The sequence below is a fragment of the Syngnathus typhle genome, linkage group LG3 (genome assembly GCF_033458585.1).
Source record: "Syngnathus typhle isolate RoL2023-S1 ecotype Sweden linkage group LG3, RoL_Styp_1.0, whole genome shotgun sequence".
Taxonomy (NCBI): domain Eukaryota; kingdom Metazoa; phylum Chordata; class Actinopteri; order Syngnathiformes; family Syngnathidae; genus Syngnathus; species Syngnathus typhle.
The window spans coordinates 24,144,973-24,172,898 of record NC_083740.1 but is presented as its reverse complement, the minus strand read 5'-3'; the positions used below and the strand labels follow the sequence as shown (position 1 = coordinate 24,172,898).

Genomic DNA, 27,926 nt, shown 5'->3' with positions numbered 1-27,926 from the left:
GAATCCGGGCTGGAAGGGTTCATAGAGGTTGTTGGACTGGAGATAGGTGTGGAGTTGGGCGGAGACAATGCGTTCAAGGGTTTTGGAAAGGAATGAAAGGTTGGAGATGGGATGGTAGTTGGAGAGGTTGAGTGGGTCCAAGGTGGGCTTTTTGAGGACAGGGGTGATGGCTGCAAATTTATAGACAGTGGGAAAGTGGCCAAGGGATAGAGGCTGATTAAAAAGGGTGGTGAGGTGAGGGAGGAGGACAGGGAGGCAGGCCTTAGTTAAGGTCGTTGGAAGGGGGTCGAGAGAGCAGGTGGTTGTCTTGGATGCGGTGGGGATGTCTAGCATGGTGGAGGAGTCAACAAGGGAGAAGGCAGTGAGAGAGGGGAAGCGCGGGAGGTCAGGAAAGGGGGCAGGAGAGCAGGGGAGGTGGGGGAGGAGGAGTTATTGATGGTGTCGGTCAGAGAACTGTTGATTTGGGCGATTTTGTTGTTAAAGTTGACAAGGAAGAAGTTACAGAGGGCGGGTGAGGAGGGTGGCTTGGTGGCCGGTGGCTGGAGCAATTTGTTGACGGTGGAGAACAGTATGCGGGGTTTCCGGTTGGTGTTATTAATGAGAGATGAGAAGTAAGCAGATTTGGCAGCAAGAAGAGCATCACAATAGGAGGAGATGTGTTCTTTGAAGGTTTCAGCATGGACGGTGAGGCGGGTTCTTTTGTAGAGGCATTCGAGTTGACGGCCAGTTTGTTTCATGGAGCGGAGTTCCGGGGTGTACCAAGGGGCAGAGTTAGTGAATGTAGCAGAGGACGTTTTCCAGGGGGCTAGGGAATCAAGGGAGTCAGAAAGGATGTTGTTGAGGATGGTGGCAAGGTCATCAGGGGAGGAAGAAGTGGGGTCGGAGGGAAGGGCAGAGGATAAGAGCTGGCAAAGCGTGATTGGGTTTACAGTCTTGATGCTGCGGTAGGACATGGTGCGTTTTGTGGAACTATGAGGCGAGGGTAGAGGGGCGGAGAAGAGGATGCAGAGATGATCTGACAGTGGAAAGGAGAGAGGACAGGGGTTGGATGTGAGTGGAAAGGAGGAGCATATTATATCCAGGGCGTGGCCTTTGGTGTGGGTGGGGAAGTTGATGTGCTGGGTGAGATGAAAGCAGTCCAGAAGGGAGATGAAGTCAGACGTCAGTGGAGCAGTTGGCTGGTCGATGTGGATGTTGAAGTCACCGATGAAGGGAGGCGATAGGAGACTGAGGATACGATGGTGAGGATTTCAGAGAGTTCAGAAAGAAAAGACGGATGTGACTGGCGGTAGATAAGAACAGCAGTAGTAGAGTTGGGGAGGGAAAAAGTGAGATATTCAAAGGATGAAATACGTAGATGGGAGGTTGAGGTCCAATTCAGTGATGGGTAGGGACTGCTTATGGAGGACAGCAATACCACCTCCTCGCCCAGAGAGGCGGGGTTTGGCGATGTAGCTGTAGTTGGACAGAGTGGCATGGTTGAGAGTAAAAAAGTCCAGGGGCTGTTGCCATGTTTCACAGAGAAGGAGCAGATCCAAGTTATTGTCCAATAGTAGTTTAAAAATAACTAGTGATTTGTGGGATAGGGAGCGACAGTTCAGCAGCGCGAGGGAGATGGATGAAGGAGCGGGGGTGGGGGAGCGGAGATTGTTGAGGTTGACAGTACGGGAGGTGGGGATGACGGGGGGGGGGGGGGGGGGGCAAGAGGTAGTCCAGAAAGAAGGGATGGGTGAGCTATCAGGGAAATGTCGGTTAAAAGATAGTCCAGAGCTACGGTGGATGTAGCGGCGACAGCGGAGGATCCCAGCCTTGCTGGCAGCTGAGGCAGCAGCAGCAGGGAGACGTTGATTATTGTTGAGATGATGAAGATCAGCAGCAGTGTAGACAATTGGCCGAGAAGTTGGGGGAATAGAAGCCCGGAGTAGCAGAAGTAATAATTCATGGAGGAGATGAGACGTGACAGCAGCTGGGAATATTCCAGATAAAATGCTAGAAGTGGCTAGTAGCTGGTTAGCTAGAGGTTTGTAGACAGTGGAATGCATGGAAGCAGCAGTGGACCGAGTCGTGATGTTGGTAAAGTGGGTGGTGGTGTTGGTCAATCCCGACTGAAGCCCCAGTGTGTCATGGTGGCACACAGCCGAGCCACGACCGGCGAGCTCGCAGCGAGCGAGTGCTCCCCCCGAGGACGCCGGCCAAGTGGCCAGAAAGTTGGGTTGAAGATGTTTGCCGAGCCAAGAGCGAGCAGCTACAGGCTCAGAGCCGGGAGGTAGGAGGGTCCGATGGTGGGTTGGCTAGCTGGCTAGCGTAGCTCGTAGTCAGAGGGAGCGGGAAGAGAGAGGTGCGAGCAGAGCTCCAGAGATACGCGGTGGGCAGGTGAAAAGGCGAGAAAAATAAAATAAAAAACGGGCACACTTAAAACGGGAAACACAAAACCGACAGGGGACAAACAAATAGCGGACACGGTTCGGGGTAGACGCCAACGTTGCTCTAACCCGGAAGACAAAAAAAGGACGCACAATTTTGGGCAATCACTGAAAGTTTTCACGAATCAGTTCTATGCGCCAACATTTACTGTTTTCAGCAATGACAGCCCGCTCACATATATCCTGTCCATGGCAAAGCTGCATGCCACTACTTCCAGGTGAGTTGCAGAATTGCCTGATTTTCATTTTACAATAAAGTACAGGCCAGGAAGAGAGAACAATGCTTTGTTTAGGATACCGCTAGATGTGGAGTCACTGATGAAGAAATGTTCAGAGGGGCTGTCACCTGATGCCATCACGGCTACGATCCAAGCAGTTGAAGTACAGTAAATGTCATCTTTGGTCCTATGTTTTCCAGTGATATGCCTGTCAGTTTCAGTTGCAGATGTGACAGCCACATAACCAGCCAGATCCATACCCAAAGAAGAGCTAAAAAGGGCACAAGAATCTGACCCATTCATTCGTCCTGTACTAGACTCTAAAAAGTTGGGCGATAAACCACGAGCTGAAGAATTAAAGTCACTCAACCCAAAAACGAGATGCTTGTTCAGAGAGTGAGAAAAATAGCTGATACACAAGGGAGGGATTCTGTATAGAAGCATGACCACCCCTATACAGCTGCTTCTACCCAAATAATACAGATGTAAAGTATAAATAGAGCTGCACAATAATATTTTTCATTTTGATTGATGCGAAGCAAGATATGACTATCTCCAAGTCATTGTGGACCACATCACACATTTTATCCAAGTGTAAGTGCCTCAAAGTCAGCGAAGACTGCTGCAAATCTGATCCAATAAGTTTGCCCTAAAGTTTGGGTTCCCTTCATGCATCTAGTATGATCAAGGGGGTGAATTTGAAAATCAGTTCTTCGGACCATTAAAGAAACTCAGTGGCATGGCTAGGTCCAGAGCAGCACCCTATCACCTGATGGGGAATGGTCAAATAGAATGTTTGAATCGAACATTGGTAAAGTTACTCGCTGAACAAGCTTGTATGTGCCTACAACTGCACTTGCTCAGTGGCCTAGTGGTAGAGTGTCCGCCCTGAGACTGGAAGGTTGTGGGTTCAAACCCCGGCCGGGTCATACCAAAGACTATAAAAATGGGACCCATTGCCTCCCTGCTTGGCACTCAGTATTAAGGGTTGGAATTGGGGGGTTAGATCACCAAATGATTCCCGAGCGCGGCACCGCTGCTGCTCACTGCTTCCCTCTCCCCCAGGGGATGGATCAAAATCAAATGGGGATGGGTTAAATGCAGAGGACAAATTTCACCACACCCAGATGTGTGGATGACGATCATTGGGACTTTAACTTCAGACTAGTCAAGGTTACATCCCTTGGGTGGGAATGACACTGCACAAGGGCCCGACATAGATGTGAAGGCTTGCTCTTGGGATATGGAATGTCACCTCTCTGGATGGAAAAGGAGCCTGAGCTGGTGTGTGAGGCAGAAAGGTTCCGACTAGACATAGTCCGACTTGCCTCCACGCATAGTTTGGGCTCTGGTACAAGCCCTCTCGAGAGGGGCTGGACTCTCTTCCACTCTGGATTTGCCCACGGTGAGAGGCGTCGAGCAGGTGTGGGCATACTTAATGCCCCCCGGCTGGGCCCCTGCACATTGGGGTTCACTCCGGTGAGCGAGAGGGTAGCCTCCCTCCGCCTTCGGGTGGGGGGACGGATCCTGACTGTTGTTTGTGTCTATGCACCAAACAGCAGGTCAGATTACCCACCCTTCTTGGATTCCCTGGAGGAAGTGCTGGAGAGCATTCCTTCTGGGGACTCCATCGTTCTACTGGGTGACTTCAATGCTCACGTGGGCAACAACAGTGAGACCTGGAAGGGCGTGATTGGGAGGAATGCCCCTGCCCGATCTGAACACGAGCGGTGTTCTATTATTGGACTTCTGTGCTTGACACGGATTTTCTATAATGAACACCATGTTCAAGCATAAGGGTGTCCATGTGTGCACTTGGCACCAGGACACCCTAGGCTGCAGTTCGATGATCGACTTTGTTTTCGTCTCATCGGATTTGCGGCCGCATGTTTTGGACATTCGGGTGGAGAGAGGGGCGGAGCTGTCAACTGATCACAACCTTGTGGTGGGTTGGCTCCAATGGTGAGGGAAGATGCCGGTCCAACTTGGCAGACCCAAACGCTCTGTGAGGGTCTGCTGGGAACGTCTGGCAGAGTCCCCTGTCAGGAAGAGCCTCAAATCCCACCTCCAGCAGAGCTTTTCCCACATCCCGGGGGAGGCGGGGGACATTGAGCCGAGTGGACCATGTCCCGCGCCTCCATTGATGAGGCAACCGACCGGAGCTGTGGCCCTAAGGTCGTTGGTGCCTGTCGTGGCGGCAGTCCCCGAACTCGCTGGTGGATACCGGTGATAAAGGATGCCGTCAAGCTGAAGAAGGAGTCCTATCAGGCCGTTTTGGCAGCTGACAGGGACCAGATGGCAGAGCGGAACGCGGCTTCGGCGATTGCTGAGGCAAAAACCCGGGCGTGGGAGGAGTTTGGCGAGCCCATGGAGAATGACTTCCAGAAGGCTTCGAGGAAATTCTGGTCCACCATCCGGCGTCTCAGGAGGGGGAAGCAGTCAACACTGTTTACAGTTGACCTTGACTCGGGACGTCGTGAGTCGGTTGGGAGAATACTTCGAAGACCTCCTCCATTCCACCAACACGCCTTCCATTGTGGAAGCAGGGCCTGGAGACTCTGAGGCGGACTCTCCAATCTTTGCGGTCAAAGTCACTGAGGTAGTTAAAAAACTCTTCGGTGGCAAGGCCCCGGGGGTGGATGAGATCCGCCGGAGTTCTTAAAGGCTCTGGATGTTGTGGGGCTGTCATGGCTGCCACACCTCTACAACATTGAGTGGACGTCGGGGACGGTGCCTCTGGATTGGCAGACTGGGGTGGTGGTTCCCCTCTTTAAGAAGGGGGACCAGAGGGTGTGTTCCAATTACAGGGGAATCCCAATCCTCAGGCCCCCAGGTAAGGTCTATTCAGGGGTGCTGGAGAGGAGGGTCCGTCGGGAGGTCGAACCTCGGATTCAGGCGGAGCAGTGTGGCTTTCGTCCTGGCCGTGGAACAGTGGACCAGCTACACACCCTCGAAAGGATCCTCGAGGGTGCATGGGAGTTCGCCCAACCAGTCCACATGTGTTTTGTGGACTTGGAGAAGGCGTTCGACCGTGTCCCTCGGGAGGTTCTGTGGAGGGTGCTTCGGGAGTACGGGGTGCAGAGCCAACTGATAAGGGCGGTTCGGTCTCTGTATGACAGATGCCAGAGTTTGAACCGCATTTCCGGCAGTAAGTCGGATTTGTTCCCAGTGAGGGTTGGACTCCGCCAAGGCTGCCCTTTGTCACAGATTCTGTTCATAATTTTTTATAGACAGAATTTCTAGGTGCAGCCGAGGCGTTGAGGGGGTCCGGTTTAGGGATTTCAGCATCGCGTCTCTGCTTTTTGCAGACGACGTGGTGCTGTTGGCTTCTTAAGGCCGTGATTTCCAGCTCTCACTGGAGCGGTTTGCAGCCGAGTGTGAAGCGGTCCAAATCCGAGTCCATGGCCCTCGGTCGGAAAAGGGTGGAATGCCTCTCCGGATCGGGGATGAGATCCTGCCCCAAGTGGAGGAGTTCAAGTGCCTTGGGGTCTTGTTCACGACAAGCGCATCAGTGCAGTGTCGGCAGTAATGCGGACTCTGTACCGGTCCGTCGTGGTAAAGAGAGAGCTGAGCCAAAAGGCAAAGCTCCCGATTTACCGGTTGATCTATGCTCCTACCCTCACCTATGCTCACGAGCTATGGGTCGTGACCGAAAGAACGAGATCCAGGATACAAGCAGCCGAAATAACTTTCCTCCGCAGGGTGTCCGGGCTCTCCCTTAGAGATAAGGTGAGAAACTCGGTCATCCGGGAGAGACTCGGAGTAGAGCCGCTGCTCCTTCGCGTTAAGAGGAGCCAGATGAGGTGGCTCGGGCATCTCATCAGGATGCCTCCTGGACGCCTCCCTGGGGAGATGTTCCGGGCATGTTCCACCGGTAGGAGACCCTGGGGATGACACAGGACGCGATGGAGAGACTATGTCTCAGCTGGCCAGGGAACACCTTGGGATCCCCCGGGACGAGCTGGATGAAGTGGCTGGGGAGAGGAGAGCCTGGGAGTCCCTCCTAAAGCTGCTGCCCCCGCGACCCGACCCCGGATAAGCGGAAGAAGATGGATGGATGGATGGATGGATGGATATATTATGTTCCACCAGTAAGGCTTCAGTGCAACTGTGTTCCGCAAAATATAATATATGTATTCTAGATCTTTAAGTTTGAATTCCTAAGGCTTCAGAGGCTGTGGATGAGGCAGATATGGACCAAAGGCCCTCCTTTTGCCATATGTGCTAAGAGTCAATCCTTGAGGTCAGTGGATCAGGAAAAGGTATGAGCGCGACAATCTTTGGTGCTCATTTGAGAACCGTACAATTTTTGCATTTTTGTGCACCCTTAACTAAAACACTAAATATTGGTTTGAAAAAAACTTGGGTGGTGCCTGCGAGGATTGACCTTGCAAGTACATGAAAAACTTAATGGCTTCATGTGTTTGATCATCTGTCAATGATTGGGTTTTTCTCCTATTGCAGTTGTTTCTTTTTAACTTAACTTCTCCTTTAGCTACATTATCAAAAGCAAGGTTTAGTTAGAAACAGTTTAAAATATTTGTCAGCATCTTGTTTTTTCTCACTTTTTCTCACACCTGAAAGTATCTCTTCCCTTCACTACCTAATTATTTCAGTTGCTGCTTTTACCAAGCACTTTTTTAAAACATGTTTAAACCTGAGAACTCTGAAGAGTTCATGAAGAGCTGAATAAGAAAACCCTTGAACCCTTATTTAAGTCAAAGTCAAAAAGTCAAAGTCTGCTTTATTGTCAACGTCTTCACATGCCGAGACACACAAAGAGATTTACTGAAAGATGAACTGTTGTATTTTGTACCCTGGTGTGGGGTGCCACATTAGATATGTTTCTGACAGAAAGTTGCTGCATTAATCCCAAAGAAGTCAAGCATAGTACATTCCCAGATATTTTTACCTGTTGGTACATGAGTGAAGCGATGGAGATCCTGAAAGCAGAATGAAAAAAAGACACTGAGAAAAACAGTGGTACATTCTATCAACATGTTTTGCTGTCAAATATCCATTAAAAAACATGGCCAATGTTCTTTCGTTTGTTTGTCCCGCCCGTCCGTCTGTCCCGTTCGTCCATTTGTCCGTCCGTCCATCTGTCCGTCCGTCCAAGACCACCCACCCACCAACAACCGCTTTGCAGTCGGCTGTGAACCTCTCCAGTTGGAGATCACAGCTTGAAGAAGCCAAAAGTATCAATTCATCTACAAATAGCAGAGATGCAATACTGAGGCCACCAAAACCGGAACCCTTAAATGCCTAGAAATTATGACCAAACTCTGGCAACAGTGGTACACAATGATAAGCTGTCCTTATCAAGGTGTTCGGTACTCCGTACTCCCAAAGGACCACAATATAACTCCCCGAGGTGCACAGTCAAACGCCTTCTCCAAATATATAAAACAAATGTAGATTTGTTAGGCGACCTCCCATGCACACTTGAGGACCCTGCTGAGGTTGTAGAGATGGTCCACTGTTCCATAGCTGCTACAAACACCACATTGATCATCCTGAATTTGAGATTTGACCAACTGATAAACCTCTCCAGCACCTCTCAATAGAGGCTGAGGAGTGTGATTCCTCTGTAGTTGGAACACACACTTAAGTCCCCATTCTTACACTGGGGGACTACTACCACGGTCTGCCAATCTGAACCCGATGTCCACAAGATGTAATGGTGTGTCAACTAGCCCCACAACATCCACAGCCTTTAGGAAGTCCCAGCGGATTTCATCCACCCCCGGAGCTTTTCCACAAAGGAGATTAACCACAGGTAGTGAGAGCCTACAGGAGATTGGAGAGCCCACTTCAGAGTGTACACCCTTTGCATCCTCTAGGGAAGGTGTGTTGGTGGCAGTGAAGAGGTTCTGTCGCCACCGACTCACAACATGCCGAGTCAAGGTCAGCAACACCCCATCTCTACTATATTCAGTGTTAATGGAGCCCTGCTTTACCCTCCTGAGATGCTGGATGGTAGACCAGAACTTCCTTGAAGCTGTCTGGAAGTTTTTTTCCATGGCCTCGTCAAAATTCTTCCATATTTTTACATCCCTTAATCTAAACACTTTCTCATATACAACAGTTTACTTCAAAATGTGTAACTCACTGTGAAAATTTACAAATGATCATTAATTTTTTCAAATGAGTTACTAAGCTTTTTTTGCATCCATTAATCCAGTGCTTCTCAATCATTTTCTGTGATGCCCCCATAGCGAGAAAAAAACATTTCGCGCGCAACCCCATGTTATTCACATTAAAGAAAATAAAATATAAATAAAAAAGAAAGATCAATTTACAATAAAGAATAACTTGTTTTTTAGTCTGTAACAGACAGATTCAATGTGGATCACTTTGCCTGAAATTATAAACATTCTTGACAAACTGCCATTTTATGCTGAAAAAGATACAATAAAATAATAATAAACATATATAATATTAAATAAAATAACAGCAATAAATAATATTCAATTCAAAGTAATCGGCAACAATAACTCAGGAGCACAACATATAAAACATTTTAACCTACAAACCGGATTCGGTTGAAGTTGGGAAATTGTGTAAAATGTAAATAAAAAACAAATACAATGATTTGGAAATCCTTCTCAACCCATATTCAATTGAATACACTACAAAGACAACATATTTAATGTTCAAACTGATAAATGTAATTTTTTTTTTGCCAATTAATAATTAACTTAGAATTTCATGGCTGCAACACGTCCAGTAGATGTTGGGAACGGTGGCAAAAATACTGAGAAAGCTGAGAAAAGCTCATCAAACACCTATTTGGAACATTCCACATGTGATCAGGCTAATTGGGAACAGGTGGGTACCATGATTGGGTATAAAAGGGTACCAAAAATGCTCAGTCATTCACAAGCAAGGATGGGGCGAGGTTCACCACTTTGCGTGAGCAAATAGTTGAACAGTTTAAGAGCAACATTTCTCAGAGCAAAATTGCAAGGAATTTAAGGATTTCAACATCTACGGTCCATAATATTTATTTTTTATTTTTTATTTTATTTATTTATTTCAAACATGTGAAAAAAGAATAAGATTATTGTACACAATAAAAGACATGACAAAATACATGCATATACACATACAGACGTACCTACATTCATACATATAACATATAGCCGCAAAAGAACCATAAGTCACATTCACATGTCTGAAAAGGAGTAGGAAGAAGTATAATTTATTTAATCCCACCCCCTATTTAATAATCCCTAAATACCCAGCCATAAATCATTTTGCCTCAGTTATCCCAACAAAGTACTAAATTACTAAATTATCTCCCACCTGCTGCTCGCTAGACACTAAACATGTACCAACACACTATTAATACGTACGTATATTTCACACACAGACACTTAACATACATACATACCTCAAATACAACACAAAATACCTGAATGGTAGAAATAAACAAAATAAAACAAAAGATAAAAACAGCCTGAACAAGACAAACAGACAAACAAAACCCACAAAGAAACGTAAATCAATAATTACTAAGCACCCCTTGGTACTCATACACCCTCATTCCTGTATCTTGCAAAAATAATTTCTTCTTTATATCTTTTTTTAAACTGATAGATGTTTGAACATTCCCTGAGCGTTTCCTCCAGAGTATTCCATAATTTAACTCCACATATTGAAATACAGAATGTTTTTTGTTGTTGTACGTGCCTTCCTAATCCTGTAATTAAATGTCCCCCTTAATTTATAACCCCCTTCCCTCCCAATGAAAAGATTCTGAATATTAGTTGGCAACAGATTATTTTTTGCTTTGAAAAGTATTTGTGCTGTCCGTAATTCCACTATATCTTTGAGTATGATGAGTTTTGACTCTAAGAATAATGAATTTGTATGATCCCTGTATCCTGCCCCATGAATGATCCGTATTGCTTTTTTTTGTAAAGTAATAAGTGGATATATTGTGCTTATATAATTATTACCCCAGATTTCTACACAATACATAAAATATGGAAGGACTAATGTATTATAAAGGATGCGAAGTGTTGTATGGTCCAGAACCTGTTTTGCTCTATTTAATACTGCGATGCACCTTGAGATTTTAGTTTGTACATGTTTAACTTGTGATTTCCAACTGATCTTATCATCTATTATCACCCCTAAAAATTTAATCTCATTCACTCTTTCAATATTAACCCCATCCAGCTTTATCTCTATTTTCAAATTAGTTCTGTGATTACCAAAAAGTATTACTCTTGTTTTGCTTAGGTTTAAGGATAATTTATTGCTGTCCAACCATACCTTTAATTTGCTTAATTCATTATTTATTAGTGTTGTTAAGGTGTGTAAATCACTACCAGAACAAAAAATATTTGTATCATCTGCAAACAAAACCATCTTCAAATTATGTGATACCTTGCATATATCATTTATATAATAATAAAAAAAGTTTAGGGCCCAACACTGACCCCTGAGGGACGCCACAACTAATGTCCAAACACGTTGAACAAGTGTCACCCAACTTCACAAACTGTTTCCTTTTTGTTAAATAGCTCTTGATCCAAGCTAATGGTTCCCCCCTGATGCCATACCGATGTAATTTATTGAATAATATTTCATGATTTATTGCGTCAAATGCCTTTCTTAGATCAATGAATATCCCAACTGTATATTGTTTTAGGTCTATTGCTTTAGTAATTTCCTCCACTGTGTCAATTAGTGCCAGTGATGTTGCTCTGTTGGATCTAAATCCATATTGACTGTCAGTGAGTATTTCATGTTTATCTATAAATTTGTCCAGTCGGTTATTGAAAAGTTTTTCCAGTATTTTAGAAAATTGTGATAATAATGATACAGGTCTGTAGTTTGTGAAGTGGTGTTTGTTCCCGGTTTTATACAAAGGTATGATTTTTGCTATTTTCATTTTATCTGGAAATATACCGGTCTGAAATGATAGGTTACAGATGTATGTTAATGGTTTAGAGATCCCCTCAATCACTCGTTTTACGATACTCATGTCAATGTCATCACAGTCTTTGGATGTCTTGTTTGTGCATTGGGAAACTATCTTTATAATTTCTTTCTCATCCGCTGCTTTGAGGAACATTGAGCTCAGATTCCTATCTATTAAACTATTACATTGCTCCTCAGTTGTTACTGAATCTGGGATTTGTTTGGCCAGATCAGGTCCCGTATTTACAAAGAATGCATTGAAGTTTTCAGCCACTTCTTGCATATCATGCTCATCAGTATTCCTGATAATAAAATATTTAGGATAATTAATTTTTTTAGAGCCATTTTTTATTACAGTATTCATTATATTCCATATTTCTTTGGTGTTGTTTTTATTATCATTTATTATCTTACTATAGTATTCTTTTCTAGCAGCTCTTTTAATATTAGTTAGTTTATTCTTATATTGTTTATATTTATTTTCTGCCTCTTTAGTTCTTTGTCTTATAAATTCTCTGTAAAGTGTATTTTTCTTTTTACAGGCATTTTGTAAACCCTTTGTAATCCAGGGATGATCTACATACTTTAGTTTCCTATTATATACTTTTACAGGGCAGTATTTGTCATATAACCTTTTGAAAATTTTTAAGAATTCCTCATATGCACAGTTAATATTATTTTCATTGTATATAATATCCCAGTTTTGTGACATTAAACCATTTTTAAATGCTTTTATTGTTTCTTCTGTTTTAATTCTTCTGTATTCCTGTTTTTTTGCCAGTTGGATAGTTTTATAGTTGTCATCAAAAATCATAAAAACTGGCAAATGGTCACTGATGTCGCTGACTAATAACCCACTTATGGTGTTGTTTAAAATGTCATTTGTGAATATATTATCAATAAGAGTGGCACAGTGAGAAGTTATTCTGGTTGGTCTAGTGATTTTTGGATACAAGTTCATGCTATATATTGTGTTAACAAAGTGTTCGGTCAGTTTGTGCTTGTTTGGATTGAGTAAATCAATGTTGAAGTCTCCACAGATGACGATTGTTTTGCAACTGACCTTTGAAAATACCTCCTCCATCCATTCTGTGAACAGTTCAATGCTGGAACCTGGTGTCCGATATATACAGCTAATGATCACATTTTTCTTTTTTTCCTTAAGTATTTCAATTGTTATGCATTCCAATATGTTGTTAACTACCATTGACATATCCTGTATCACCCTGACGTTTAATGTCTTTTCCACATATATCGCAACTCCTCCTCCACCTTTGTTTTGTCGATCTATGTGTATAAAGTCATATCCCTCCAGCTCAAAGTCCGCCCCTTTTACTGCGTTGATCCATGTTTCCGTTATTGCAATAATGTTGAATGGGCGAGTAAACTGATGAAGATAATCCTTAATGTTTGTTAAGTTACTGTTAATATGTATAATAGACAGTCTACTATCTGTATTGATTCTATTAAATTCCTCATTAGTATAATAACTGCAGTTATTGTTGATTGAGTTAAAGAAGTTGTTATCCGGGTCTATATCATGTTCCATATCCAGTGAACTGTGGTCAGTGTATTGAAATGATTGGAGTTCCAGTTTGTCGTGTTCACTAATCCTCTGAGTTATGTTACTGATGTCTTCAGGTGTAGATGCTTGATTTCTTTCGATGTGTGTCATGGTTGTGAGTAGAGTTTACCTTACAGTCCTGCATGATGTTCATTGGTATCTATCCAGCTCCTCGATACTCCTTACCATCAGCACTTTTGCTTCCTCCGGTGTTCCATTGAGCTTGATAAATATTTTACAGTTTGTAGTCCAGGTATGTTGAATTTTTTTCTGCTTCCTCAGGTAGCGTGCTTTTTTGGCAATATCAGCGTTGTGCTTGGTCAGGTGCTCATTGATGTAGACGTCGGTTCCTCTCAGCTTTCTTCCTTGTTTTAATAGTGCAATCTTGTGTTTTCTGTTGGCAAACCGCATGATGACAGCGGGTTTGTCTCCGGGGCTCCTCTTGGGCAGAGGGTGGCAAGCTTCGATGTTGTCGCAGTCCAGCTGTATCCCCTTGGACTGCAGGAAAGTATCCACCTGTTGCTCCGTGGAGCTAACATCCATTTCGTCGGGCTCACCTCCCTCGCCAGCGGCCACTGCCCGGGCGTATGATCGGGCTTTGATATTAACTCCGGAGATGATAACGTCGTTGATTCTGGTGTATTGCTCCAGGTCAGCAACCCTGCTTTCCAGGAAGGTGATTTTCTTTTCGTTCTCCGCATTCCGGATGCGGAGAGCTTTGACCTCCTCGACCAGCTTGAGGATAGCTTTCTGCTCCATTCTGATAACCGAGACTTCTTCAGTGAGGAAGTCCAACGCCTTTTTAATATCTTCGGTCTCCTCCACCGAAAAGAGGGGAGCCGCTGATGCCTTCTTCGGACCCATGTTTGGAACGCGCTTGTTGGTTTTTAGCAATGAAGCAGTGTGTTGTAGCTTCGCGGCTAGTTGTGCACTCCCCTCTGAAACAAGAGATGCTGCTTCGGTGTACTCACGAACAAGTTGAGTTTCTTGTTTTCTTTCGCGGTTTGCCTTGCCGATTTCAAGTCGGGCTTGATAACTTTTCAGACAGTTTCGGTATGAGTGACAACAAAGCTATGTGTTCTAACCAGGAAGTGGAACTCCTCTAATATCAAAAGGTTCAGAGAATCTGGTGAAATCACTGCACGTAAGCGCCACGGGCGGAAACCAAGACTGAATGACCGTGACCTTCAATCCCTCAGGCACTGCCTTAAAAACCGACACGAGTGTGTTACGAGTGTGTAAAGGAGGGGTCACCAACACGGTGCCCGCGGGCACCAGGTCGCCCGTGTGGACTGCATGAGTCGCCTGCAGGACTGTCCTAAAATTAGCTCAAATAGTGGCACTTGTCAGTGAACTGCATCTATTTATTTTACAGTCAAACCTCGGTTTTCTAACGTCCTGGTTCTCAAACAAATCGGAATTAGAACAAAAAATTTGAGATTTGTTTTGCTTCGGTTGTCGAACAAAATTTGGATGTCGAACGTCACGAGATGAGCCGGTAGGACCCGAGAAAACCCAACAGCGCGGCCCGGATGCCGACTGACTCCGTTGTTATTGTATTTTCGTTACTTTGAGGATTGTATTAACCCCTAATCATGCCTCCAAAGAAAGCAAGTGGGAGCAGTAAAGCCATCCTAAAACACAAAGACGCTCTTAAAGCAATGCGACAGTGAGCGCTCGGTGCGCTGCTGTTGCGCGATTGGACCTAATTAAGCTCCCTGCGCACTGAGAACCACTTAAATTTTGGAAAGTACATCAGGACTTTAAAAATATTTTCTAAATTTTAGCGACGGCTCTGTCACAATAATGCGACCAGCGCGGTGCAGTTGTTTGACACCCCTGCTCAATACAGTCCTCAGGCTCCCCAACAATAGCGTTAGCAGTTTGCATTATTTTATTGCAATGTTTTTCCTTATTCAGATTTGTATATAAGCAACAATGTTATCAAACCATCTGTGCACTCTAAATAATTCAATCCATCGATCAAATTCCTCGTCCTTTGTCAACAACGCCGCGCGTGCGCCCTGACGTCAGCCTTGTCGTTATTCCACAGATCTACTATATAACTATATTGTAGCGTTAACAAAGTTCAAGGAAAGACGTGGGTTTGGTAAACGGCTCTTTATTTAACAAAACAAACTTACAGGCGTGTGGCGGCGTGGACTTCCAGCCACGGAAGTCGAAGAGAGCTCCATAGAATAGGACCGGGCGTGCGTAAAAGCCATGACCAAGCCCCATCCACCGTCCCCGGACAGCCACCCGGCTGAGCGCCGGCCCTCGACTTCCATCCACGGAGGTGAAAGACAGCTCGGTAGAGTAGGACCGGACGTGCGTAAAAGCATTGTCTGAGCCCCATCCACCGTCCCTGGACAGCCACCCGGCCGAGCGCCGGCCCCCGACTTCAATCCACGGAAGTGAAAGAGAGCTCCGTCGAGTCAATCTTTGTCCTTTATGTAAACAACCGCCGCCCTGCTGAAACATAATGTCCTTTACATAAAGGACAAAGATTGACTCGACGGAGCTGCTGCTGACGCGACGTCGCTCTGCTGACGTCACTTGAAATTCAAACTACAGTAATCCCTTGCTACATTGCGGTTCGTTTATTGCGGTTTCACTTTTTTTTTTTTTTAAAGTTTTTGAAAAAATATATATATAAGTCGCTCCTGAGTATAAGTCGCCCCCCCACCCAAACTATGAAAAAAACCGCAACTTATAGTCCGAAAATTACGGTAGTTCAATTATATCCATTCCCTATTACGTATTTTGAATAATTACGTCACAGTCCTTGCAGCTGCACTGACAAACAAGGTAATGGGTATGGCCCAAATGGTTTCACAAATCTGCCATCTTTATTTCTTGCAGCGAGTAAACAGTGTAGTGAACAGTGATAACACATTATTATGATATGTTCATCTGAAGTCGTGGTTCCGCAGGTTTGTTGTCTTCACTGTCCTTTTGCTCTGGGTCGGATTCTGACTCTAACGTACTGTTGGATGGACAAGTCTTCTGCTGATTACATCTTTAATCAAATCAAAAAGTTTGTGCACAGCAGGATAACTGTACCTGTGGTAGCAAACTAGAGTGGAGCCGCACACCCTGCTGCCTGGGTGTGGGGGTATCTCATTTGCATTTAAAAAGACTGCATCAAATAGACTAGCTCTCAGACGCTACTCAAAACAGGGCTGAAAGAGGGCCTGTGATGCTATAATAATGAGGAATTCAGACAAAATCATTGCTGTTCTACTTTATATAAACCACAACTGAATGATTAAAATGTAAAAAGGAATGATTTTATGCACGATATGCATAATATATCATACAGTCGTTTGCAAACATTTGGGCACCCCTGAATATTTTCAAGATTTCCCTTTATAAATCATTAGTTGTTTGGATCAGCAATTTCAGTTACATACGTATATCATATAGCACACAAAAACAGTGATATTTGAGAAGTGAAGTGAAGTTTATGTGATTTACAGAAAGTGTGCAATCATTACCTCAACAAAATTAGGCAGGTGCATAAATTTGGGCACCCCAACAGAAAGAAATACATCAATATTTAGTAGATCCTCCTTTTGCAGAAATGAAAGCCTCTAAACACTTTCTACAGCTTCCAATGAGAATCTGGATTCTGGTTGAAGGTATTTTTGACCATTCTTCGACAAAATATCTCCAGTTCAGTCAGGTTTGATGGTTTCCGAGCATGGACAGCCCGCTTTAAATCACACCACAGATTTTCAATAATATTCAGGTCTGGGGACTGAGATGGCCATTCCAGTAACAAGTACAATGGTACTTGTCACTCTGAATTAGTAGCCTTAGTAGAATTTGAGCTGTGTTTGGGGTCGTTGTCTCCAGTATCCAGCCCCTGCGCAACTTCTACTTTGTCACTGATACTTGAACATTGTTAGCAAGAATCAACTGATACTGACTTGAATCTATGCGACCTTCAACTTTAACAAGATTGCCAGAACTTGCACTGGCCACACAACCGCACAGCATGATGGAACCACCACCAAATTTGACTGTGAGCAGCAAGCGATTGTCATGGAATGCTGTGCTCTTCTTCCTCCATGCATACCGCCCCTTGTTATGTCCAAATAACTACATTTGAGTTTCATTAGTCCACAGCACCTTATTCTAAAATGAAGCTGGCTTGTCCAAATGTTCTTCAGCATACCTGTAGCGACTCTGTTCGTGGCACGTGCGCAGAAAAGGCTTCTGCCGCATTATTCTCCCATACAGCATCTCCTTGTACAAAGTGCACTGAATAGTTGAACGATGCACAGTGTCACCATCTGCATGAAGATCATGTTGTAGGTCTTTGGAGCCTCTCTGTGGATTGACTTTGACTATTTTCACCATCCTTCACCTCTGCTTATCTGAGATTTTTCTTGGCCTGCCACTCCGGGCCTTAACTAGAACTGTGCCTGTGGTCTTCAATTTCCTCACTATGTTCCTCAAAGTGCAAACTGACAGCTAAAATCTTTGAGCTAGCTTTTTATATCCATCCCCTAAACCAAGGGTGGGCACACTTTTTGACTTGCGGGCCGAATTGGGTTCTAAATTTTGACTGGGGGGCCGAACCAGGAGCAGATGGATGTAGTGTTGGTGTGAAGTAATATAAATGACATGTAAAGGTCATTGCACAAAAGGTTTTGGCCTTTAGTAGGTAGTAAATCATGGATATTCGAAACAAAAAAGCTTTTAGAAAACAAATGCATTTATTAACAGCATTAAAAGAAATATTTCACCAAAAAAACTATTATCAGTGATTCTCATTAAATATGACACTGTTATTATGAATAACAGTTTGCATCACTTCAGTGGCTGCAGGTCAGATTTATGAAAGATGTTCATAATTATGAGGCAAAATCATATAAAACGGCAAACATTCTGACAAAATACATCATCTTGAAGAATGAGTGAAAGAATACATCTAAATAAAGTCATAAAGACATCAAAACGGCAACACGGTGACGGATATCTGAAAATCAGAGCAGAGCCTTAACTCACAAACACCTGGTGACAGAGGTGAGGAAACGGGAAACACTTTCTTAAAGTCGGCCTTGAAACGTTTAAAAGTTAACATTAGTCGCAAACAGGTGGTGCATCACTGTCCTTGAACATCCTGCATTGTTTGATAATGAGAATGGTAGCTAGTTTAAATCCCTGCTATTTATAAATATATAATATGTATACATTATTTTCAAAATGCATTTTTTTTACAACAAACTCCCCTTCATTTTCAGTGGGAACAGTGTTGTTGATCTCCCTTTTTTTGCTTGTGCATCATAGTCTAGAGTAAAACTGTATCTGAAAGCTCAGCATGCGAATTACGAGAATGCTGACGTTACAGCCCACACTCGAAATTCGGCACTGATAGAAATAGAGCCTTCACACTAACTAGAATTTGCAATTCCTGAAGAAATTGCGTGTGAAGGTGAAGAAGTTGAATAAAGACTTGGGGAATGCTGAAGAATGATGTTGAAAGAAGTTGAATCGGTTGAAAAATGTAGAAATGAGAAGGGAAAAAGGAAATATCGGAAAATTGGGTGTGAATTTCATAATTGAAAATGTGGAATTTTTGGTAAGTGGGAAGTAGAGGAATAGGTAGGAAAATGATGAAAAGTTGAAAGTTGGAATGGGTTGAATTGGTTGAAAAATGTAGAAATTAGAGTAGTAATTCTAGAGAATTTTGGTTGAATTTCAAAATTGAAAATTAGGAATGTTTGGTAAATTGGAAGTTGTGGAATAGGTAGGCAAAAGATGAACAGTTGAAAGTTGGAATGGGTTGAATCGGTAGAAAAATGTAGAAATTAGAGTAGAAAAACGTAATTCTAGAGAATTTTGGTTGAATTTCAAAATTGAAAATTTGGAATTTTTGGTAAGTGGGAAGTTGTGGAATAGGTAGGCAAAAGATGAACAGTTGAAAGTTGGAATGGGTTGAATAAGTTAAAAAATGTAGAAGTTAGAGTAGAAAAATGAAGTTTTGTAGAAGTTAGAGCAAATGTTGAATCCCCATAGAGAATGAATGGGAAAATAAAAAAAAGCAATTGCGCCAAATCTTTTAGAAATTTGGAACAGAACGAAAACAAATGGCTTCATGAGGTTCACTTTTGTGGTTAAAATGTAGAAACAGGTTTAATCGGACAATAAATGCAAAAGTTAGCGCAAATGTAGCTATTTGGGGCACTTAGTGTTGAAATAAGGTCACTTCCGGTTTGAATCAGGTCATTTCCGGTTTATTTGGGGCAATTCCGGTTTAATTTCGGTCACTTCCGGTTTAGCTGAGGTCACTTCCGGTTCATTTGGAGTCACTTCCGGTTTAAAAATGTCACTTCCGGTTCATTTGGGGTCACTTCCGGTTTGATTTGGAGTCACTTTCGGTTTGCCCAAAGTCACTTCCGGTTTGTTAAGGTAACTTCCGGTTCATTTGGGGTCACTTCCGGTTTGATTTGGGGCACTTTCGGTTCATTCTTGGTTCATTGGGTCAATTCTGGGTCAATCCAAGATGGCCGCCATACTGGAAGTGGGGGTCAAGGGTCGATATGTGTATGCTTAGTGGAACTGGGGGTAAAGGGGGTGAATATGGTAAGTATAAGGTGAAAAAAGTGAATAAAGTTGGAATGGGTTGAATCGGTTGAAAAATGTAGAAATTAGAGTAGAAAAACGAAATTTTAGAGAATTTTGGTTGAATTTCAAATTTCAAAATTTGTAATTTTTGGTAAGTGGGAAGTTGTGGTATAGGTAGGCAAAGGATGAACAGTTGAAAGTTGGAATGGGTTGAAAAATGTAGAAATTATAAGGGAAAAACTAAACTTTTTGAAAATTTGGTGGGAATTTCAAAATTGAAAATTTTCGTAAGTGGGAAGGTGTAGAATAGGTAGGCAAAAGATGAACAGTGGAAAGTTGGAACGAGTTGAATCGGTGGAAAAATGTAGAAATTAGAAGTGAAAAACTAAATTTTGTGAAATTTTGCACATTTTCGTGCAAATTTTAAAAGTGAAAATATGAAATTTTTGAATTTGGCAAGTTTGGGAATGTCCCCAATATGATTTGAATGTGTTGAATTATGTGAATTTCAAACTGGAACAACGTAAATGTGAAATGTTGAATCTGCCATTAAGAATGAATGGGGGAAAAAATTGCCGAAAATTTGCGAAAATGGAAACGCCTTCAAAATTTTTTTTTAATACAATTTATTCAGGTTTGGCGGGCCGGATTAAACAACCCCGTGGGCCGGATGTGGCCCGCGGGCCGTAGTTTGCCCACGTCTGCCCTAAACTATGACATTGAACAATCTTTGTTTTCAGGTCATTTGTCAGTTGTTTTGATGCTCCAATATTGCCACTCTTCAGAGAAGATGCAAAGAGGAGAACAACGTGCAACTGGCCACCTTAAATACCCGTAACTTGAGTCTTTAGAGGCTGTTATTTCTGCAAAAGGAGGATCTACTAAATATTGATGACATCTTTCTGTGGGGTGCCAACATTTATGCACCTGCATACTTTTGTTCAAGTAATGATTGCACACTTTCTGTAAATTCTATAAACTTCATTTCACTTCTCAAATATCATTGTGTTTGTCTGCTATATGATATATTTAACTGAAATTGCTGATCCGAACAACCAATGATTTGTAAAGGAAAATCATGAAAATGATCAGGGGTGCCCAAACTTTTGCAGAACACTAGAACTTCTAAAATTCCTGAATGCTCTCAGGATAATAACTTATTGTTGCCATTAACAAGAAATGGCGAGTGGGGCTGCTCACAGCAGCTATTTCATACAAGAATATACCAAGACATTCTGGATTACATCAGACTTGGTAAAAAGTTCTCTTCATTATGCTGTTCACGATTTAAAATTATTACCGTATTTTCCGCACTATTAGGCGCACCTAAAAACTTACATTTTACTAAAAAAAACACAGTGCGCCTTATAATGCAGAGCGCCTTATATATCAAAGTCAAAGTCAAAGTCTGCTTTATTGTCAACGTCTTCACATGCCGAGACACACAAAAAGATCGGAATTACGTTTTCTCTATCCCACGGTGACAAGACATATTACACGATAGACATACAAGTAAACGACGAAATATAAAAAACAAGAAGGCACAAACAATAAACAATAAGAGTAATAATAAAACATAAATAAACAGATAACACAACAAACTAGAATTTTGCAATTTCTGGAGAAATTGCGTGTGAAGGCGAAATGTATGAATAACTTTTCGCCTTCACACAATAAAGTGAATGGAGTAGAATAACATATGTGTGAAGGCCTTCGCCTTCACACAATAAAGTAAATGGAGTAGAATAACATATGTGTGAAGGCCTTCGCCTTCACACAACTAGAATTTTGCAATTTCTGGAGAAATTGCGTGTGAAGGCGAAATGTATGAATAACTTCTTCGGGGAATGCTGCCGAACGATGTGGAAACGTGTTGAATTACTTGAGAAATGTAGAATATTTGGAGAATTTGTGGTGAATTTCAAAATAAAAGATGTGAAGTTTTTGGTAAGTTGTGGAATAGGTAGAAAAATGATGAACAGTGGAAAGTTGGAATGGGTTGAATCGGTTGAAAAATGTAGAAATGAGAAGGGAAAAAGGAAATATTGGAGAATTGGGTGTGAATTTCAAAATAAAAGACGTGAAGTTTTTGGGAAGTTGTGGAATAGGTAGAAAAATGATGAACAGTTGAAAGTTGGAATGGGTTGAATCGGTTGAAAAATGTAGAAATGAGAAGGGAAAAAGCAATTGGGTGTGAATTTCAAAATAAAAGATGTGAAGTTTTTGGTAAGTGGGAAGTTGTGGAATAGGTAGAAAAATGATGAAGAGTTGAAAGTTGGAATGGGTTGAATCGGTTGAAAAATGTAGAAATGAGAAGGGAAAAAGGAATTGGGTGTGAATTTCAAAATAAAAGATGTGAAGTTTTTGGGAAGTTGTGGAATAGGTAGAAAAATGATGAACAGTTGAAAGTTGGAATGGGTTGAATCGGTTGAAAAATGTAGAAATGAGAAGGGAAAAAGGAATTGGGTGTGAATTTCAAAATAAAAGATGTGAAGTTTTTGGTAAGTGGGAAGTTATGGAATAGGTAGAAAAATGGTGAACAGTTGAAAGTTGGAATGGGTTGAATCGGTTGAAAAATGTAGAAATGAGAAGGGAAAAAGGAATTGGGTGTGAATTTCAAAATAAAAGATGTAAAGTTTTTGGTAAGTGGGAAGTTGTGGAATAGGTAGAAAAATGATATAACAATTGAAAGTTGGAATGGGTTGAATCGGTTGAAAAATGTAGAAATGAGAAGGGAAAAAGGAATTGGGTGTGAATTTCAAAATAAAAGATGTGAAGTTTTTGGTAAGTGGGAAGTTGTGGAATAGGTAGAAAAATGATGAACAGTTAAAAGTTGGAATGGGTTGAATCGGTTGAAAAATGTAGAAATGAGAAGGGTAAAAGAAAATGGGTGTGAATTTCAAAATAAAAGATGTGAAGTTTTTGGTAAGTGGGAAGTTGTGGAATAGGTAGGCAAAAGATGAACAGTTGAAAGTTGGAATGGGCTGAATCGGTTGAAAATTGTAGAAATTAGAGGTGAAAAACGAAATTTTGCGAAATTTTGTCGGAATCTTTAACGTGAAAACGTGAAATTTTTTAATTTGGGAATTTTGGGAATGTCGAGAATCCTTCCGAATGTGATTAAAATGTGTTGAATGATGTGAATTTCAAATTGGAACGACGTAAATGTGAAATGTTGAATGTGCCATTAAGAATGAATGGGGAAAAATTTGTCGGAATTTGGGGAATTTTGCGGAATCGGCAAATTTTCGGAATGAGAAAAATACAAGCCACCCTTTCCTGAATATTTGGAATACGTGAAAAGTGGAATGGAGTGAATCGGGTGAATTTTGTGAAAGAAGCGGGACAAAAAAGTGAGGAGAATAAAATAGAATAATAATAATAAAGTAAATGGAGTAGAATAACATATGTGTGAAGGCCTTCGCCTTCACACAATAACTAGAATTTTGCAATTTCTGGAGAAATTGCGTGTGAAGGCGAAATGTATGAATAACTTCTTTGGGGAATGCTGCCGAACGATGTTGAAACGTGTTGAATTACTTGAGAAATGTAGAAAATTTGGAGAATTTGTGGTGAATTTCAAAATCGAAAATTTGGAATATTTGGTAAGTGGGAAGTTGTGGAATAGGTAGGCAAAAGATGAACAGTTGAAAGTTGGAATGGATTGAATCGGTTGAAAAAAGTAGAAATTAGAGTAGAAAAATAAAATTTTGGAGAATTTGGTTGAATTTCAAATTTGGAATTGTTGGTAAGTGGGAAGTTGTGGAATAGGTAGGCAAAAGATGAACATTTGAAAGTTGGAACGGGTTGAATCAGTTAAAAAAATGTACAAGTTAGAGCAAATGTTGAATCCCCATAGAGAATGAATGGGAAAATAAAAAAAGCAATTGCGCCAAAATCTTTCTAAATTTGGAACAAAACAAAATAAACGGTCTCAGGAGGTTCACTTTTGGGGTAAAAATGTTGAAACGGGTTAAATCGGACAAAAAACGAAAACGGTAGCGCAAATGTAGCTATTTGGGGCACTTAGTGTTGAAATAAGGTCACTTCCGGTTTGATTCGGGTCATTTCCGGTCTAATTTGGGTAACTTCCGGTTTATTTGGGACACTTCCGGTTTAATATAGGTCACTTCCGGTGTAGCTGAGGTAACTTCCGGTTTATTTGGGGTCATTTCCGGTTAAAAAAGGTCACTTCCGGTTCATTTGGGGTCACTTCCGGTTTACCTGAGGTAACTTCCGGTCTATTTGGGGTCACTTCCGGTTTGCTTTGGGTCACTTCCGGTTTATTTGGGTCACTTCCGGTTTAATTTGGGTCACTTCCGGTTTAGCTGAGGTCACTTCCGGTTTATTAGGGGTCATTTCTGGTCTAAAAAGGGCACTTCCGGTACATTTGGGGTCACTTCCGGTTTGATTTGGGGTCACTTCCGGTTTGATTTGGGGCACTTCCGGTTCATTTTGGGTCACTTCCGGTTTGATTTGGGGCACTTCCGGTTCATTTTGGGTTCATTGGGGCACTTGAGGGTCAATCCAAGATGGCCGCCACACTGGAATTGGGGGTCAAGGGTTGAATGTGTAAGCGTAGTGGAAGTGGGGGTGAATGGGAGTGAATGTGGGAAGCATAAGGTGAATAAAGTGAATAAATTTGGAATGGGCTGAATTGGTTAAAAAATGTAGAAAGTAGAGTAGAAAAATGAAATTTTAGAGAATTTTGGTTGAATTTCAAATTTGAAAATGTGGAATTTTTGGTAAGTAGGAAGTTGTGGAATAGGTAGGCAAAAGATGAACACTTGAAAGTTGGAATGGGTTGAATCGGTTGAAAAATGTGGAAATTAGAGTAGAAAAACGAAATTTTAGAGAATTTTGGTTGAATTTCAAAATAAAAGATGTGAAGTTTGTGGTAAGTGGGAAGTTGTGGAATAGGTAGGCAAAAGATGAACAGTTGAAAGTTGGAATGGGTTGAATCGGTTGAAAAATGTAGAAGTTAGAGGTGAAAAACGAAGTCTTGCGAAAATTTGTCGGAATTTTTAACGTGAAAACGTGAAATTTTCTAATTTGGGAATGTCGAGAATCCTTCCGAATGTGATTAGAATGTGTTGAATGATGTGAATTTCAAATTGGAACGACGTAAATGTGAAATGTCGAATGTGCCATTAAGAATGAATGGGGAGAAATTTGTCGGAATTTTGGGAATTTTGCGGAATCGGTAATTTTCGGAACGAGAAAAATATAAGCGCTCGTCGCGTGAATATTTGGAATACGTGAAAAGTGGAAGGGAGTGAATCGGATGAATTATGTGGAAGATGAAACGTGTCAAAAAAGTGAGGAGAATAAAATATAATCGAACAAAGAGTGAGCGGGGTGACTCACATCACTCACAATCGTGGTCGCCTTGCGGGTGAGATGGGAGGTGTAAATGTCCTTCAAGGAGGGGAGCGAAGCACCAATAATCTTACCAGCCGTGTTCACTATGCGCTGCAGGGCCTTCAAGTTGTAGTCAGCGCAGCCGCCACCCCAAACAGCAATACAGCTGGAGAGGACGCTCTCAAAGGTGCCGCGGTAAAATGTAGTCTGACAACCGGAGGAGCGCTCGCTCGCCTGAGTTTTCGCAGGAAGTACAGGCGGCGCTGGGCTTTCTTTGCCAGTGATGCGGTGTTGGTGGACCAGGAGAGATCCTCACTGATGTGCACCCCCAGGAACTTGGCGCTGCTCACTCTCTCCACCACAGCACCGTCGATGGTCAGCGGCAGGTGTTGGGTGTGACCCTTCCGGAAGTCCACAACAATCTCCTTGGTCTTATCGACGTTCAGCAGGAGGTTGTTGTCCCTGCACCACGTGGTCAGAAGGTCAACCTCCAGCCTGTATTGAGTCTCGTCTCCCTTGGTGATGAGACCCACCAGAGTCGTGTCGTCAGCAAACTTCACTATACGGTTGTCGCTGTAGGTTGCAGCGTGATGCTGGCGGAGATTTTGTCGCCAACACGTACTACCTGTAGCCTCTGACAGAGGAAGTCCAGTAGCCAGTTGCAGAGGTAGGTACTGAGGCCCAGCGTGTCAAGTTTGCTGATGAGGCGTTGTGGCACGGTGGTGTTGAAGGCAGAACTGAAGTCCACAAACACCAATCTCACATACGAGTCCCTTCTCTCCAGGTGGGTGAGGGCCGAGTGGAGGGCAGAGCAGAAGGCATCCTCAGAGGACCGTTTGGCTCGGTACGCAAACTGGAAGGGGTCAATGGTGGGGGGGAGAACGGATCGGATGTGCTCCATGACAAGCCGCTCAAAGCACTCCATGATGATGGGCGTGAGTGCCACGGGGCGGTAGTCATTGAAGCAGGACGGAGCGGGTTTCTTCGGCACAGGTACGATGGTGGCAGCTTTGAAACAAGACGGGACGATGGCCTGCTGTAGGGAAGTGTTAAAGATGTCTGTGAAGACATCCGTCAGCTCACCAGCGCAGTCCTTCAGCGCTCGACCCGGGATGTTGTCAGGGCCCGCCCCCTTACGGATGTTGATAGCGGCAAGCGCCCTCCTCACGCTGTCGGCGGAGCTCAGGGGCAGCTCATGTGAAGGGGGAGTGGCCTTCAGCGGGCAAGTGCTGTTCTGAGCGTCGAATCGAGCAAAGAAGCGGTTGAAGTCATGGAGCCGACGGACGTCGCCTTCACAGCTCTGCGGCGCGGGCTTGTAATCCGTGATGGTCTGAATGCCTTGCCAAAGGCTCCGTGCGTCCCTGCTGTCCTTGAAGTGGGCGGTAATTTTGCACGAGAACGCCCCCTTTGCATCTGTGATGCCCCGGGACAGGTCAGCCCTCGCAGTCCTCAAGCCAGCCTCATCCCCCGCTCTAAAGGCTTTGTCCCTGGCCCTCAGCAGCCTGAAGACAGCACCTGTCAGCCATGGCTTCCGGTTAGCCCGAGTGACGATGGATTTTGAGAGAGTCACATCATCAATGCACTTCCTGATGTAGGAGGGAACAGAGTCAGTGTACTCCTCAATGTCTGTCCGATCGTCGCAAGTGGCAGCCCTTCTAAACATGTCCCAGTCAGTAGAGCCAAAGCAGTCACGCAGTGCATCAGAGGCATCCTCAGGCGACACCGGTACTTGCTTGCGAACTGGCCTGGACGCTCTCACGTCTGTATGCGGGCAAAAGCATAACAGTGATATGGTCAGAAAGTCCAAGATGGGGGAGGGGGGCGGCTTTGAAAGCTCCTTTATGCGAAGAGTAGACCAGGTCCAGGAAGCTGTCGCCACGTGTAGGAAATTTAACATGCTGGTGAAGCCTCGGAAAAACAGACTTCAGGTTAGCATGATTAAAATCCCCAGCGAAGATGGTGAAACCGTCAGGGTGCGCTGTCTGTTGTTCACTGACAGCCTGGTACAGTTCACTAAGAGCCGCGATCCTGTCGCCTTCGATGTTGGAAGGCGGGATGTAAACCGCGACCAGCAGAATCGCGGTAAATTCCCTTGGCAGGTAAAAAGGACGGCACTTAATGATCATGAACTCCGCCAGTGGCGAGCAGTGCTTGCAGACCACTACAGAGTCCCGGCACCATTCGTCACGGATGTAGACGCATATTCCACCTCCACGACATTTCCCCCCTTGTACAATGGCCCGGTCCGCCCGATAGCACGCTAGCCGCTCCAGATGTACGGCAGAGTCCGGAATGTTGACAGTCAACCAAGTCTCAGTGAACACGAGCACACAGCAGTCCAACACGGTCCAGTTTGTAGATCGCAGCAAGCGAATGTAATCCATTTTGTTGTCCAGCGATCGAACATTCGCCAGAAGAATGGAAGGCACGGCCGGGCGAGCAGGGTTGGCCGCCAGCCTGGCCCGGACTCCCCCGCGTTTGCCCCTCTTCAGCCTCCTCGCACACCGCTTTCGACGCTTCCCAACCGGTGGAGGAATAGCAGACGAGCCCGGCGACGCTTCAGGACGTAGCAGTCCGAGCTCCTTTAATGTTCCCGCATCAAAGTCCAGAACTCTACAAAACTCGCTTTGGCCGATGTCAAGAAGAACCTGCCTGCCGTACTTGTAGCACGACTCAGTACGACAAGACGAACGAAAAAAACTGCCGGACAAACACTCATTAGACAGACAAAACACCGTTTGGGCGGGACAGAGAGAGGTCGCTGCGTATGCACACGCCGCCATCTTGTACTCCAATTGATGAATTTGTTGATCCATACTGGTTGTACACTGTGCTCTGCCAAAATGTTTC

General features: G+C 43.5%; 1 protein-coding gene across 5 annotated transcripts in view; it reads right to left on the bottom strand.

Moving 5' to 3' along the window:
• The window catches only part of LOC133151703 (N-acetylgalactosaminyltransferase 7-like), a 256,760-nt gene that overhangs the window by 15,947 nt on the left and 212,887 nt on the right, over positions 1-27,926 (bottom strand). For 3 of the 5 annotated variants that reach the window (XM_061274943.1, XM_061274948.1, XM_061274946.1), the window contains one exon: positions 7,554-7,584. The exons of 1 other annotated variant lie outside the window; for it this stretch is intronic. In XM_061274943.1, the coding sequence (XP_061130927.1) occupies positions 7,554-7,584 (31 nt within the window). Of the gene's footprint in view, positions 1-7,553; positions 7,585-15,738; positions 16,126-27,926 lie in introns of those variants that run through there. One more of the 5 variants, XM_061274944.1, reaches the window with a different exon arrangement.